General features: G+C 34.7%; 3 protein-coding genes across 3 annotated transcripts; 1 reads left to right on the top strand and 2 right to left on the bottom strand.

The window, feature by feature from the left end:
• Window positions 1-495: 495 nt before the first annotated feature.
• LOC132548195 (perlucin-like) lies at window positions 496-4,084 on the top strand. The gene is made up of 5 exons (XM_060212017.1): window positions 496-516; window positions 761-877; window positions 2,467-2,560; window positions 3,306-3,517; window positions 4,007-4,084. The coding sequence occupies exons 1-5, from the start codon at window positions 496-498 to the stop codon at window positions 4,082-4,084; spliced, it is 522 nt and encodes a 173-aa protein (XP_060068000.1).
• A 324-nt stretch (window positions 4,085-4,408) lies between these two features.
• LOC132548194 (perlucin-like protein) lies at window positions 4,409-7,808 on the bottom strand. The gene is made up of 5 exons (XM_060212015.1): window positions 7,754-7,808; window positions 5,384-5,472; window positions 5,171-5,267; window positions 4,814-5,033; window positions 4,409-4,439 (listed from the first exon to the last, which is right to left on the bottom strand). The coding sequence occupies exons 1-5, from the start codon at window positions 7,806-7,808 to the stop codon at window positions 4,409-4,411; spliced, it is 492 nt and encodes a 163-aa protein (XP_060067998.1).
• Window positions 7,809-12,361: 4,553 nt separating this feature from the next.
• LOC132548193 (perlucin-like protein) lies at window positions 12,362-16,163 on the bottom strand. The gene is made up of 5 exons (XM_060212014.1): window positions 16,148-16,163; window positions 15,874-15,962; window positions 15,516-15,612; window positions 13,078-13,297; window positions 12,362-12,392 (listed from the first exon to the last, which is right to left on the bottom strand). Exons 1-5 carry the CDS (start codon window positions 16,161-16,163, stop codon window positions 12,362-12,364), a joined length of 453 nt encoding a protein of 150 aa, XP_060067997.1.
• Window positions 16,164-17,828: the final 1,665 nt, after the last annotated feature.

Here is a 17,828-nt window from a genome sequence, read left to right as displayed (position 1 = left end):
TATGCATATATTCACATATGGGTTGTCGCTTTGCAATCCGTGGTAGTTTTTTGATATAATAAACAGAATATGCAGTCAGGAGATATTTAAAAATTCCAGCCTCAATAGTGAAATTGAGTTGATGTAACTAAAGACATTGATTATATTTCAAATATCATATTACAAAAATATGTTTTCCTTTATATTTCTATCTGATATAGTAATTTGGTTTAGCCCATAACGCACAGCGTAGTATTGAATATGCATTAGTAAGTTATTGTATTGAAATATACTGTGTTAATGTATGTCATTATATTGTGATATAATGTATTTCCTTTATATATTTATATACTATTATCCAATAGTCTTATCATGACACTGGAAATTAAGAATCTATAATGAAATCACAGCAAAAACACATGACGTATGTTAATATAACGAAATAGCTACAGCTTTAATGACAAGATCACTTTACTCTTTGTAACGAGATATCTTAAACCGTAATAACGATACGACATGGCTCGTAATAGCGAGATAGTGTAGCTCGTAATCACCAATCAATTTAATTCATAATACCAAGATGACGTAAGCCGAAATAACGAGCTTTTTTCAATCTAATGTGTACTAATCGGCTATCGTAATGTAGTGCAGGCGCAATAATATATATCAGTAAATCAACAACATAAAATTCTGACAAAAAAGTGTAGATAATTTATATGTACTTTTTCATTATATGTCGTAAAATTTAATGAAAATGCTGAATTTTGAAATGCATATTTAGATTGTACCTTTAAAACGTGTTTTATCTTCAGCAACTGGTTGCAGAAACGGATGGGTACGATTTGAAAATTCTTGCTACTTTTTCTCGAAGGACGCAGAAACTTGGGCTGAAGCATCGGTATGTGATTCATTGATAATTAAAAAAGACCAGATGTCGTTAAACACTATAACCTTTGTTATCACTGCTTCCCTGTCAAGATTCTGTCATCGTTCACCGTTTTAATATTTTACCGGCTACACATGCTTATATGTGAAAGAAAATTCGCATTTTCTCATTGGATAACGAAGTCTTTCATAAGTTTTTTTCTAACAGTTTCTATTTTCTTATTTCCTATTAATTTGAGTTCGGATAGTGACAATTTGTGAAAACCATTTTGACTGAACTGTTTCACACCCGATGGCGTTACACATATGCAGCATTAGGGATGTATGCATGTATCCATTCATCCAGTGTTTACTTAGGCTAGCTTTACAACTACTGCGAGCAACTTCCCTGTGACTCAATTTCAACAAATTTTATTGTCAAATTGACAAATGGATTGGGCAGCCGTCATAGCCTATTTAAGCCCTCTCCAAATATGGTAACAAACAGTGGTACAAACATAGGCATACAAAATTAGACACTTGAACATATACAAACATAAATAAATCAGAATGCTGAAGTAGGGGAGACAACTACTTAAATCTATTTCTCATATAATTCCATTTGATTTCATTTTTCAACCTTTTAGTATAATTCTTTAAGTAAAAATATAATATTTAATTGAAGAAGAGAAGAAAACTATTAGAAATTAATGAATAAACATTTAGTGTTATTAAATTACCTCACCCAACAGATACAAGTCGGAAAAGTCCATTGTATCACATAACTTCAGTGTGACTCTTAATGTTGATTTATATGTTTTTTGACCGCTAATGTATGCTCACCATGGTTCTAAATATAATTGAATTGCCTAATTTAATTGCGTGTGAAGCTGTTGTTGAGACATACAATGGTGAGAGATTGTTTTTGGAACAAAACATATTTGTACGGATCTGCACGACCAACTATACCTTTCAGATAATTTGTACGGATCTGCTCTGTCAACTTAATATTTCAGATTATCTATACGGATCTGCTCGGCCATACTAAATATTTCAGATAATTTGTACGGATCTGCCTGGCTAAACCAAATATTTAAAATCAATTATAAGGATCTGCTCGGCCAAACTAAATAATCCAGATTATTTGTACGGATCTGCTAGGCTAAGCTAAATATTTAAAATTAATTATAAGTATTTGCTCGGCCAAACAAAATATTTCAGATTATTTGTACGGGTCTGCTCGGCCAACTAAATATTCCAGATTATTTATACGGATCTGGTCGGCTACGTTAAATATCCAGATTATTTATACGGATCTGATCGGCCAAGCTAAATATTCCAGATTATTTGTACGGATCTGGTCGGCCAACTATATATTTAAGATTATTTATATGGATCTGGTCGGACAACTAAATATTCCAGATTATTTATACGGATCTGGTCGGACAACTAAATATTCCAGATTATTTGTACGGATCTGGTCGGCCAACTATATATTTAAGATTATTTATATGGATCTGGTCGGACAACTAAATATTCCAGATTATTTATACGGATCTGGTCGGCCAACTTAATATTCCAGATTATTTGTTTGGATATGTTCCGCCAAACTATACATTTCAGATTATGTGTACGGATCTGCACAGCCATCTTGCCATTCTTGAGTCCACTGCTGAGAATACCTTCTTGAAGGCGGAGGCACATCGTTTTAATGCAGGTTGTTTTCTTCATTATTCCATTAATATAGGCCAGCAGATGTGAATCAATGACAATTCCAAATCCCTCTTGTCGCTTTGATACTTAATGCACAAAATACATTGGTAAGAGGCAGAGTTTACATTTCTATAAAACGAAAGTTGTTGTCACCACACCGGAATTATATCTAACAGTGTTGACATTACCGAATAATAATTTATCTGTCAAAGATTATTACAATTTGAGATTGATCCGATATACCGAAGTTTTCGAGTAAACGTATTGCATATTACAAAGCTTACATAATTTTATGATTAAATAAAACAAACAAAACAAAAAAGTGCGCATCAGATTTGTTTAGCTGTTCAGTTATTTATAAGAGAAAGGTTTGACACTCTTCACACGCCAGTCCAGTAGTCTTTGAAATATATTCATTGCGCTCAATTTTTAGCCACAGCCAAAATATGAAATTGTACAAAATAAAGAAGGATGTGGTAAACACGACTGAGATAAGTGTTTTACGACTAGATAAAACATCATCCTACTCTTTTGCGTTTCACAAATACACAAGTATATGTAGGAAAAAACTACTTATGAGCACAGTTAAGATTTCAACGCCGTGTCAGAATCAAAAGGAGAATAAAAACAGTCACGAAAGAGGTCTTACGGTAACGATCCAAAGAAGCAGAGTAACATAGTGTAGATATATAATTTTTTGTTCGGAAATACATAAATTATGTTGTTACACTTACGATTTCATACTTTAGTGGGGTATTGGATAGATGGAACCGATTTAGAGGTAGAGAATGTATGGCGTTGGACTTCAAATGGGGACAAGCTTGCCTTTACTGACTGGGGAGGTAATGACCCCAATGCAGGAACATCGGCGAACTGCCTAGTGCTTTGGAGAGACTTCTCGTATCAATGGGCTGATGAAGGTTGTAGACGTATATATAATTTCCTTTGCGAAATGAGCTTAGTTATTTATTATGCATACATGTACTTTAAATCGATGATTCATCTATTTATTAAAAAAACATATATGAATGTGATATACGTGTATTTGCGCTATCTAAACAAATACACGATAACATAGTAGCTTGTAAAAGAATATTGAACTTATTTATTTACAACCAGTGATACATATTCATGGTTATTATAACTACTATCTATTGTTGATGTATATAAAGAAAATATCATTGTATATATACATTTTGATATTGCTCAATTTCGTGTAGTACAGACTGTACCGCGCACGGTTATGTGCATTGAAAAAGAAGCAGCTCATTTCTTAAATTATAAACTATATTTTGTACTTAAAGAAAGATATGGTTTGAGATATTTGGAAAGAATATCATACATACAATAATAATAACTTAGTGGATGAAATAGCTGTTGTATATGTATATATGTATATTGATTTCTTGTTTGCTTTTATCAAAAGGCATATTAATTGATTTCATTGAAGCGTCAATGGCGAGGGCGACCAAGTGATCGGATGATGGAAAATTCGTTCGTGACAAAGCGATCAGGAAATGAATCTTGATTAATACGTATCAACACCGAATTTTATGATATTTTTAAATAAACCAAAACATAAACAATTCATTCAGAGTTGAGACTATTTTATGTTTGTGTGTGTGGGGGGATGTGTGTGTGTGTGTGTGTGTGTGTGTGTGTGTGTGTTTGAGAGAGAGAGAGAGAGAGAGAGAGATCGGCATTGTATAAAAGTAATTTTAAGAGAGCTTTTAGAAGAAATTATGTGCTAATGTACTAAAATATAAACAATGTCACCGGAACAGCTTCATATGCTGTATATTGTTCTATTTTTATTTCTCTATAGCGATGTTATTTTTGGTAAAGGCAGTCATCATCCAACAATTTCAGTTTCTTCAGGATCTCTGAAATGATACAATGGCAAAAATACTGAGTTGGTACAAAAATATTGATTTCTTAACTTTTATCGAATAACTGCTGCTAAAAACTTATAAAAGCAAGTAACATACATGTTATAAAGCTATGTAAAATACCAGCTACGTTTTATTTGATTGATGAAGAAAGGAAACAAGTGACTTGTATTTTACATAAGCAAACGGCGGTTCTGATTAATGTTTTCCTCAAAGACCTTGACAATATGGACTGTGCTTCTGCGGAGCTTTGTCCCGTCATTTGTCATCGTCATTGAAATATAACGCTGATGTTAGTGATAAAACCAAACAGCTATCTTAATGCGTGAAGAATAAAAGTGTTCATTGTCAGCTATGTTTATGCATACCTTATTTGGCATACATAGTTGTAATGTTCTTCGCAATCATTGTCAGCGTAGCGAAATCCACTCTTTCCCCAAAGGTTCAAGCAATTATCGTTTTCGGCAGCATTAGGTTCTCCAGGAGCCCAGTCCGTAAAGGTAATAGTCTGTCCAGTTTTTATCCACCTCCAGACATTTTCGATCTCGAGGTCGTTGCCATCAATCCAGTATTGCTTCGTTGAAGCATCTAAAACAAATAAATCATATTTTTCTTTACTTTTAGCGTAATCGTTACAATTTAATTCTAGAAATGGGTGTTAAGTATCAATACCTAGCGAAATACCTCCAATAGCGTATATCATTCAGGTTTACACATATACCTACCATTATGATGGAGATTATTTAACGCAGATTTCAGAAAAGTCAGTTCGTCTGCTCTTTCTATCATAGCTAGAAAGCCTCCAAGCATCTTACAAACACCCTGTTTGGAAAAAAAGTATTCTTGTACATTTTTGTCTCTTTTTAGATTGCAGCTATTTCCAAAGAGTCTTGCATTTATCATATTCACGTTCATTTACGGCATTTGTTCAAACTTACTCCGGCCTCAGCCCAGGTGGCGACTCCGTGAGACAGATAGTAACATGAATCCTCGAAGCCAATCCATCCCCCTCTACACTGGACGGCGGCTGTTAATAGACCATTTATGAATTATATATTGAAACTAATAGGTTACGATAAACATCAACGTTACCCATTACTTATTCTCATGTTTCCACGCAGCATATCAACTAGTGAAACATCCATCCTGACTAAGTTTTGGATTCCATTCCCTCAATGAAGATTCCTAACATGAACCTGTTCGGTCCTAATAGGAGACAATAAAAGAATGGATTATATTTGAAGTTACCTTAACAAAGTTTTCGGTAAACTAATTTGGTTCATCTTATTTTGGCTTAAGGATATATATCATTGCGCCGAACACCACCGGCAACAAGATTAAATTAAACCAGGTTATTAACAATATCTTGCAGTTATTTTGAAAACATGTTTATGTATAACAGTCATGTGTAGGATAAGCGACTTTGTTGTCACCGTCATGAGACAAGTGGAACAATTCAGTCATCAAACGTTATAACCGCTGTAATACAACATATACCTAACACAAACCTCAACAAAATTACTCGAAATATCGTGAAATCATGGTTTCGTATCTAATCAAAATGTTTTTACACATATACTAAACAAAAAAAAGAAAGGTAACACTACTTTATTCTGTGATTAATTAATTAACCCCTTCATAAATCCTTACCAATAATGTACGAATAACATAATTGATAAATTCTGATAAAACTGCAGTCATGGTTCATTATAAAACTTTGCGTTCAGTTGATTTTATTTGACTGTAAAGGACGTTGGAGTCAATTTCAAAGGTAACACCAATAGTAACGGGTATTGCCACCGTTTGCGAAGTAAACAGCATTGCAGCGTCGTCGCATGGATCTCGTAAATCGGCGAATAATTCGAAAAGAGATGTTGTTCCATTCAGCGATCAAGGCTTGGGCCAGCTCTTGCAAGTTTGACGGCTGATTTTGACGTTCTCTCACGCGTCGCCCAAGAATGTCCCAGACATGCTCAATCGGTGACAAATCAGGTGATTTAGATGGCCAATCTAACACCTGTACGTTATTTTGCTGCAAGAAAGTTCTGCTGACGCGACTGGTGTGCGCTGGTGCGTTATCCTGTTGAAAAATGGCGCCAACATCATGGCATCTTAAGAATGGCAGAACCACTGGTCTTAAAATTTTGTCCCGATATCGAATGCCTGTTAAATTGCCATTTAACTCAACAAGTTTGGTCCAAGTCCCCCCACAAATACCACCCCAAACCATTACACTTCCGCCGCCAAAGCGGTCCCGTTCTGCGACGCAGCAGTTCGCAAAACGCTCCCTTCGGCGCCTCCACACTCTGCGCCTTCCGTCACCGTGTTGCAGACAAAACCTGGACTCATCTGAAAACAGAACATTGTTCCATTGTCGTAAGGCCCAATGACGGTGAACACGGGTCCAGTTACGCCGATTATTACGATGACGTCGCAACAAATTGGGTCCAGTGAAGGGGCGCCGCGCTTTCAATTGGTAGACCCTTAACCTGTTGCGGACTGTTTGGGGAGACACACGACGCTCAAACAATGTCCTTGTAGTCTCTACTGCGGCTACGAATCGATTGCGCAAGTGTATCAATCGTATACGACGGTCATCCCTGGCGGTCGGTTTACGGGGTCGGCCGCTTCAGGGAAGATTGGATGTTGACCCAGTTTGGTTTAAACGACTTACCAACTGGCAAATTGTATTAACACTGCAAACAAAATGCCGTGCAACTCGACGGCGAGACTCCCCAGCCTGGATCATGCCTACAGCCTTTTCTCTCTGTACTTGTGACAGCCGGGGCATAATGATAAAGTTGATAGATAGCAAGATTCGGTGATTTCTAAGTCCTAAGGACCTAAGGAACAGTTGTCAGTTTGAATGTTTATGAAATTCAAGCGAAGATACAAGTTAGTCGCAGAAAACCTCGTGCAGCTCTTTCGCTAATACAGACTTTCACGCTTGAATGATTTTGGTAACCCCCTTGGATTTTGTAATGTAAAACATTACCATTTTCTTATATTGCACAAACGTCATTTTGTTTTCTCTCATTTACAGGTATTCGCCAAGGAAACATGTTAACCTTTCTTTTTTTGTTGAGTCTATATTCGAGGATGATTTTTGTGTACATTGGGATTTGAGTGGAAAACATAGCTACATGATCTAAGCGAATAGAACACAATGAAGTTGAAATTCCAACATAGAGATTCAAAAACTCTTACTTAGACAAAACTCAGATTATCAGGCTGTGACACTAAACCAATCTCTTGACAAATAACGATAAAACAAATCGATGCAGACAACACTACATTTTCACACTTACCTGAGTATGGAATCGCTAAAATAAATACAAATGTTAACACAGGTAGATTAACCATTATTCCAGTTCACAGTCCGTGCTGGAAAATAAAGACAATTCTTTAATTTGGCGATAAGAAAGGGTTTGGCGTCCGTACATGTGGTAGATAAGATTGTTGATACCGGAGCCGTTCATTATATACGTAATACAAGATATATGAATGATAGGTCAATGAGGTAATAGCGATATGGTCACATACAAAGGTGTAAAGTCGAATGTTATTTGCTTTATAAAATTTTAAAGCCATAATCGTCCATAAAAGTAAGTGTACCTTCGCATAAACTATATATGATATTTGAAACCTTCCACTCCATGAATAACAGTTAAACACGTATGTACACACTGGATCTGGTAGATATATATCATTTGTTTCAGTTTGCCAGTGAAATATCGGAAATTTTCAATAAAATAAAAACTGAAGTAATGATTTAAGAATGATTTACATCAGCACTAACTTTTCCCCTAATGATATAAATTTTCAGTTGTGACCAACTAAAACAGTACATTCTAGTCAATGCAAAGAAATTGATCAATTTCCCTGTTCTAAACTAATAATGCGAAAGTTGCGTCAGAAGGTTTTACATCAATTAATTCCCATATGCTGTTTTTCTCTTATTTAGTATATTAAAACAGTTTGAAAGCGATTGATACCAACTAACAGCAAACAAAAAAATAGAATACAAAATACCGCTTTTTGAAATTTCATCCTCTTGTTATAAAGCGAAAATTCAAACAATCATATTTCAAAGACCGCGCTGATAATGTTTTTATTTGGTAGCTGTCGGTGTCCACTATGACATTTTGTGACAATGAGGGAATCCAAAACGTCATTTTAGTGTGATGGAAGTATCGGCTGTAGTGAACTATTAAACAAGAAAAAGACAAACACTGTATTTAACTCGAACCTCCGTTTGTCGGCTTATCGAGTCATATCTCTGATGCTGTGCCAACATAACACACTTCACACCGAAACCGTAATTGTTTTTGAAATCACATGCAGGGGGAGGGGGAGGATAAGTGATCATCAAACAACAAATATAATGCATAACACTGGGAACTTCCTATTACAAAATAGCTATGTTCTTTGTTATTATTATATTCTTCAGGGCACGTCAACACATAAAAATTCATTAGGGCCATCGGTTAAACACACAGTGATCCAAAATGAAATAACATTAAACAAACCAAAAGGTAAAAAAGAAATGTTAAAAACCTTAAATGGGTATGTTAACACAAAATATTAAAATGGTACGTTAAAGTCTATTTTATAGACCAACATCTTTCAGGTAATGTAGAATTTTACAAATCTCAACAGTTTCAAAAAGGGATTTTAGACATGTAATGTTACGATAAAAACGTTCTCGCTTGCTGTAGATGTGGTCTTAAAAGCTCCAAAAGCGAGTCTGAGACCTTGGTGAAGAACAATGTCTAATAATTTCAAAAATGAAGGTCTAGCAGATCCATACACATTGGAACCGTAGTCCAATTTCTGTTCTAATATGGCCTCTATAGAGTCTTAGCAAAACTTTTCAGCTCCCCAGTGTGGGACACAACCTTTAGAATATTCAGTGCCTTAAGGCATTTGGCTTTAAGGTATTTTATGTGTGGAAGGAACGACAATTTCCTGTCGAATATTACACCTAAGAATTTCGTTTGCTCAATAACCGGAATGGGTGCACCACAGAGAAACAGATTTTGATCGTCGTGTTGTTTCCGAATTTGACAAAAATGTATACAAATTGTTTTGATTGTCAAAATTTAAAACCATTTTCATCTGCCAAAACTTGTAGTCGTTTCAAACATTGTTGTAGTTGTCTTTCGATAGTATTCATATGCTTAAATCGATAGCATAAGATGAAGTCATCGACATAAAGAGCACCCTCCATTGAAGGGGATAATGTTTTGACAATACTGTTAATTATAAGTATAACCGAAAGAATGCTATGTTGTGGTACACCGATTTGATGTTGATGAACATCGGAAAGGGTCGTTCCATTTCGGACTTGAAATACTATATCTGATAGAAAATTTGAAATAAAAATTGGTAGATTACCTTTAATACGTATATCGTGCAGATCTTTCATTATGCCGTATTTCCATGTTGTGTCGTAAGCCTTTTCCAAATTTAAGAAAACAGCAACCAAGTGCTCCTTCTTTAGAAAAGCCTCACGCACAAAGGTTTCAAGTCTAACCAAATGATCGTTGGTACCTCGCATAGAACTAAAACTGCTTTGTAGGGGTGATATTATGCGCTTGGATTCCAGATACCAAATTAATCTTGAATTTATTCTTTGTAGTTAAGAACTATCAAACAAACAATATTGCAGAACACTGGGACTTTCCTATCACAAAATAGAGGTGTTTGTAATGAAGAACCCGTATATCGAACTGTTTGCCCTAGACATTGATTTTAATTCAAAGCAGTTATACATTTTATATAAAATGTGTATCCCTTCTCTGTCTCAGAGCTAGTAACTCAGATCCTGATCATTACAACCGTGGATAATTTTTTTCTGATTTTTGGGTTCTTAAGTATTTGTAATGTATGTCGAAAAATTATATTTTCCTTATGTTTACATTTCGAGATCGGTCAATTTGGTTTCATGGTGATTAATAACATCGATATTCTCTGTCAAGCCACATAATGTACGACGATTTTTATTTTTAAAATATGGCGTAAGGCATGTAATCCTGAATGAAATAGTATTTTATTCAAAACATATCTGATAATCGCTTATTAATCGTACATACATAAGTTTTCATAATAAACAACACTTATCTGTTTAATTCTATTGTCAAACAAGTAAGCCGGTGACAGAACACTTGGTTGCTTCAAATCGAATCGGCATAGATTCCTAAATTATAATGATTTTTAAATCAACAAATAACAAAAACTCGAAAGGGCAAACAAACAAACAACGACAGATCAAAGTTAAAACATATACCATAGGGGTGCATTTGTTTACAAAAAGTAATATTTAAACTTCAACTCGGCCCCCATATCTTACAATCCATTGTGTCCGTTCATGTCCCGTTGCATCCTATCTCGAATAGAGCCACACCTCTAGCGACGGTATTTTTAGGCAAAGATTCTTGAAAAACAATGAGGAAGGATTATATTTTCTCTGGTACTATTTAGATTAGAGACCACAATACGACATCCAAGGTTATCATGATATATGGACATAAGAACTTCCCCATACTGAATTTTTAGACATTTCTTTTCAAATATTTTTTGGTCTAGTTTCGTTATCATAATTTTCAAAGTGATTAGTATTCGCAGTTCATTGGAGATTTAAATTATGCAAATCTAATTTCACCTGTTATGATGAATGAAAGATTTTCGTATTAAAAACTAAGAAACTTATTTTCTCAAACTTGAGGGTATGGGTTTTTGTATTTATTTTGTTTTTGTTTACACATTACAAACATATATTGATACATCCTTACACACTCACACAGGCAAAGATTTAATGTTAATGTTGCATCAGAAACGTCAGTATTTTAACGAAAGCATCACATGTAATCCATTTTCTGAATTACCGGTCATTAGTTGTTTAGTGGGTAATTTTGATGTTCTAATCCTCGATATACTCAGGAATTTTACTAGAGCGTAAAGATGGCGACCATCTTTCCTGAGACAGATGATCGACATCGATACATTTGTTATAACGACATGCTCAAATATGTTATCGAAATATGAAGAAGAAAGCACGATTTTGGTAATCATTGTAACATATTCCGGTTCAGTTTGCTTCGAGATAAGGTCATGATGTCAATAAATATGTAGGTGATAGTATCAATCGACTTCATCCAATATATAAATATATGATAAGGTATTGTCTCCTACCTTTACTGGATGATTCTATTCCCACTTATACATAAATCCTTATCTACATTTGAAAGAAACGTAGTGACAATCTCGTATGAGTCTTTCATCACGTCACTTGTCGATGCTTCTCCACGATGGTCGTTTATTGATCTACTTCGTCATTCAGAGGTAGACATTACGAATTTTAGGTATGTAAATCAATATAAACAACAATTTAGGTAAATAACCCATGCAGGGATTTCTCTTTTACTTTTCATGTCTCGACCTACATTTTGACCCGAATCTCTTCACAACTTTTCTGGAAAGTGGACAGAGTTTCTACGTTATTAAGGATTGAAAGAAACGCTTTGATTGGCTAACAACATGTCATAAACCGTCTTGAAGATAATTATGCAGGTCCTAGTTTTTGTAGAATTTCGCTAGTATTGTGATGATCACATCTCTTTTAGATTTCATTACCTAAGTACTGATATACATTTATGTTGTTACATGCATATACTGGATATATGGTGATGAGGTTTGGTTTTAACAATTACTATCCCCTGAATATATAAGGGGAACATTTCACATTATTTGCATGTTACAATATCAAAGCCTTTCCTATTTAGTACAATAATGTGTGTTTATTATCTAATAGATAAACACTGTCGCCGGTTGATACGAAAATGCTGTTATTGGATGAATTGTTATATTCGTATGGCTGAAGTATTCTCTATCGTCCTCCTGACAGCATAATGTCATCATCCCACAATCCCTGACATCTCAGAATCTCTGTAATGAAACAGTAGCAAAATACTATGTTGATAAAGATTGATCCCCCCCCTTATTTTATCTGACAGAAATGAAAATTACATGTAACATCATGTATTAAATGTTATATAACACCTACTACTACTGACAGGTACGATGAAGGTAGTCTGGAAACTTCGCAATCCATTCCTTAATTATAGGGACCGATTTCCTTCAATTTCGATGATATTTACTGACTCTGTAGTGGAAAGATATCTGCCATTCACCGGCATTATTGTCCTCGTCAAAAATGACATTAGGATCTAAATATGCTGTTTGTAAATTTATCTGTATCATGTTTGCATTGCATTGTACAATTTTAGCTATATTTTCTATTAATCTTAGACTAGCTAAAATTGTTATATAGTTAAGTAAACTATGAGATGTCACAGAAAGGGTTCATGAAAGATAATCACTTGCATCGATAATCTGGAAATCGTATATTCCTGTCCAGTAATGAATAGGACATCATGGCCTGCCTTTGTGTGTTCTTTCAATTTGGCCCTGAAATGTCGCCGTTTCTCGTTTGAAACTGTTTCCATCATCATCATCAATCATCATCATCATCATCATCATCATCATCATCATCATCATCATCATCATCATCATCATCATCATCATCATCATCATCATCATCATCATCATCATCATCAAAACAGAAACATACCTTATTTCACACACATAGTTGTAATGTTCTTCGCAAGGATTGTCAGCGTAGCGAAATCCACTCTTTCCCCAAAGGTTCAAGCAATTATCATTTTCGGCAGCATTAGGTTCTCCAGGAGCCCAGTCCGTAAAGGTAATAGTCTGTCCAGTTTTTATCCACCTCCAGACATTTTCGATCTCGAGGTCGTTGCCATCAATCCAATATTGCTTCGTTGAAGCATCTAAAAAAATACAATGTCTGAAGCGACAATTCTTTTCATTGAAACAAGAATATGTGTAGATGTTGATAAACGTATCAATTATTAAAAGTCACTGATGATGTATGTTTTCATGTTCCTGACCACAGATTCGGTACAAAATCCGCAGGAGCTTACATTGATTTCACTTACTCGTATTCGTTTTGCTTTAAAAGTGGTTCAGCTTTGATCTGTAAACTATGTTATAGTTGATATCATTACAAGTGGACTTGTAGCATATTCTTCATGCCACAATTGATTTTATAATGATGTTTTTTATCATTGTTTATTTTCACATTGGAATTCCTGTATTCTTTTATGCTAAATAGCATTTATGTGAATAATATTCAATAGTGCATTCAAATTTCCTGTCCTGTGTATGATGTAAAATGTTAAAATGTCAAGGCAAGTTTCAGCGTTTTATTTGATTAAAGAGAAGAACATAAAGCAATGTGAAATATATCGTCAGAAGATCATTTGGCTGCTGAGTCACTTTGTGTAACTTGTGCTCCGGTCGCCTCACGAAGAAAAGCTACAAGCGAAGCCTTAAAATTCCAACAAAGAAAAGGACTTGCGCTTAGTAAAGAGAGGGTTAAGCTATATTATGGCATGGCTTGGTTATGCTGAAACAAAGTGAGTTTAACTTGCAATAGATATCTGGAACAGTATAAACAAGGTCAATTCCTTTTGAAATTAAGTGATAATTAAGTTCCGGTTTTGTGCATAATTTCAGTTATTAGAATAAGGATTTAATGACATCAGTGACTAGTCAAACAAATCTAGTTTTTTGGGTCACCCTATTATTCCTGACGTCATTTTCTTATGTATCATGGTTATCCAGTGTCATTGTCGCCATTGACACTCGTCCTCCGGTTAGGTATACAGATGGCGAATGTTGCTGTCGGTAAATCGTTGTTATACTGTTGCATATAATTTTCAATGGACATGCAAATATCACGTTATATCCAGAACTATTGAGCACAATGTTACAGTTATGACTGAATCAACTTTTCCGTGTCGGATATAGGTATATCATCTCAATTTCCACGTTACCGAGTCGCAGGTACGGCAATATTTGAAAATGAGGAATTCAAACACTTCCTTTTTTGGAAGCTTTTCTCCCGACAATTAATACATACTAGATTGTTTAGGAACATGATGTATTTATATGGAAGAGCCACCGATCAGTGTGACACTGAGTGCGGTATATAATTATTGTATGTGTGCGCAGATTTACAGATACAGAAATTGCACTATGTTGAGGAAAGTACGTTTAACCCATGCCATGGTGACAGCCGGATGGGAAGTTCTTGGTATTTGTGATATTTAGAAAATATTCACCCGTATATATTGTTTTGTATTCATTTATTATTATTTATGTTATTTCAAGCGACCATATGTGTAACTTGTTGGAAAGGTATATTACAAATGTAAACATATAAGTGCATTGACCATCAGATGCCGTTGCCTTGTAAATAGACAAATGCCAACCAGTATCTTGTAATTATGATAACATGGAATAAATATAATGTTAATCCATTGAGGAATCTCACAGGATACCTCCAACACGTATGTTTTATTTAAAAGAGGTAAAGTGCAAACCTTGTCCTTTTAACATTGGTTGATTGCCACCAATATAAAATATTCTGTGAATTTAAGGTCAAATGATAATAATGTAATAAACGCATTACAAAAGCAGTGCACAAAAGACAAAAAAGGCTAACATACCAAAACGATTCTCATGCACTCCTTAACTATGTTGGGAGAGTAATTTAGGATGGAAACAATTCATAACAATTTTCTTATCTTATTTATAAAATAGTGTACATGATGTTCTCGACAATAACATAAAATATGTAATAACCGATTAAAAATTTGTTTCATATCAGCATTGATGAATAGAGGACCTTCCATGGTTTTCAGTTAATGTAACACTATCGAAACGCGTAAGTGCAAAATTACATAACGTAGATACTTTAATAATAAGTCAGTTAATTAGACCGCTAGAGCATTTCAATAATCGATATTTACATTTCAATTCCTTTTCTTTGCAGATGACACAAATCATATGACACCTGACGCTATGACATCACTAATCAGGTAATTTCAGCTCTACATACGCTTATTCCATGTGTCACAACACAAATATCTGAATAGCCGTCAAGCAAATGAATTAATTATTAGTATTCGGACGTGTACTTACCATGTTGATGAAGGTGAACTAATTCAGATTTCAGAAATGTCAGTTCTTCTGCTGTCTCTATCATGGCAAGGAAGCCCCCGAGCATATTACAAATTTCCTGGTAAGAAGGAAAATTAGCAAATAAATATATGCACGTATTTGTTCTTCTCATGATTGCCCTACAAATCATCTATTTCATTGATGTTAGCTTCATTAATCTAGTTTTAATAATTTATGTCCGTGGTTTAACTCATGGGATTTAGAAGGATGAAATGGCAGTATGACGCTCTTGCATACTGTGTATAAATCCAAATTAATATTGAAAAGTATAACCTCTTGTGTGTCTTTTGTACCATTCTTGTAACGTTTTTAAACTTACACCGGCCTCAACCCAGGTTGCAACTCCATGCGACAGATAGTAGCACGATTCCCTGAAGCCAATCCATCCTCCTCTACACTGAGCAGCGGCTGAAAATATACGCTTTATAAATATATATATACCGTAACATAATACCCCAAAACTTATTCATGACACCATGACACCTGGTACAAGGTCATGGTCAGTAACCAGTACTCTAGCAGGTGACACTAGGCAATAGAGATATTGTAATGATATAACTTAAAGTTGCTATCAATATAGCCTACACCTTAACCATATGTGGCAGCCATGGTTGTGCTTTATAAAAAAAAACTGATTGCACCATTGTGTTCGTTACATTAGACTACACATATGTAGTAACTTTAATAAAAAAAATCGGACAACAGTTAAAAATCTTTGATTTGTTAATTGACATGGTCATTAGAATCTATACCGGCATCAGTTTGGACTAAAATGTCTGCCACCTTCTTAGACAAATGTACAATGACCGTAAGATATCGACAGCATAGAGTGGAAGTCTCGGAAGCATTCTAATCTTGTCTTGCACTGTCAGCTTTGAAAGAATATATTTTAACTAGGATACATGTGTCTACAACATTATCAATTTTTAGATTCAGAGGATTAAATGACCGTATGTTGCAATCAAGATTTTAAATTTGTTTTTGTGATACATTAGGAAGTCATAGTGTGCTCAGAATGGATCATTTGTCATTACAACGAACTATCTACAACATATGGAATTTAAAATTAATTTCCTGTACACCGAACAATGACACAAGCGCGATCGAAATTCTTTAAACACCAGGCACAAACACCATGAACATCTATCGCCACCAATATTTACATGTATACACTACACGCTTACCCGAGTAAGGAATTGCTGATATTAGTACAAATACGAACAAAGGTAATTTTTTCATCATTCCAGCTCGCAGTGTATTGGACAATCTTGGTAATTCTGAAATAGATAATAGAGGGATTGGACGTTTATAGCTGATAAGATATTTTCAAACGCGTCAATCTAATTCAATATCAGTGACACGTAAATAAGGCGGCCGTTCTCATTGTAAATATCTTTCTCTCCATCCTGGAAGAAAACCTTGGTAAATTCGTGTTGATGTACTGGACCTGTTAAATTATCTAATTATACATCAGTGAGATGACACCATCTCGTACATGAAAATACCTTTAACTCCCCCCCCCCCTTATTTGTTTTCTTTTTACGAAAACCTCAATACGAATACGTTCAAGTAAAACTTGTCTATTCCTAGATACTTTCCCTTCTATATAATAACTTTACTTCTGTACACGTGTTCAAGTTGTGGATCTGGTAAAACATCACACAATTTTATAGGTAGCACAGTATAATGGATTTCTTTTCAAATACCCACATGTCAACATTATCTTAATTCATTCTCGAATTCGGCTAATCTTGAGCAAAATATGAACAGCGGAAATATTTACACATATACCTCTAAAATGTACATCGTTAATATTAGCAAATATCACCACGTTCCCAAATAAGATCGATAACGGAACAACCACGAATGAAAACATGTCTTTCTTCATACTGCAAAAGGAAATAGAAAAGAAATCAGTATGAAGATCATATGTCTTTAAGATAATCTACACCAATCAAATATTAGGAAAAAGCTCCTGAATGTCGGATAATGAGACATGAAGTTTGCTATATAGAAATAAAAAATATCACATAAGGATAACACGTATACCGTTTGATGGAAATGTCTCTATTTTGTTTGCGTTATTTACAATATATGGATTGCCTCTGTTGTTTGTTGTCTGCTAAACCTTTATAAAAAAATAAATAAGTACAGTTATGTTCCTATGTTAAAACGTCTGTTACCTCCAGATTCGGCATTGGTGAATATCGTCAACCACAAATCGAGTATGTCCACTTTTTAATACGTAGGTTTTGCAAAATACGCTCTAGTTAA

Source organism: Ylistrum balloti, unplaced genomic scaffold (assembly GCF_031769215.1).
Source record: "Ylistrum balloti isolate Yb309-2 unplaced genomic scaffold, AGI_CSIRO_Ybal_v1 Utg370006, whole genome shotgun sequence".
Taxonomy (NCBI): domain Eukaryota; kingdom Metazoa; phylum Mollusca; class Bivalvia; order Pectinida; family Pectinidae; genus Ylistrum; species Ylistrum balloti.
Note: the sequence above shows the minus strand (reverse complement) of the source record. Positions and strands in the feature narration are given on the sequence as shown.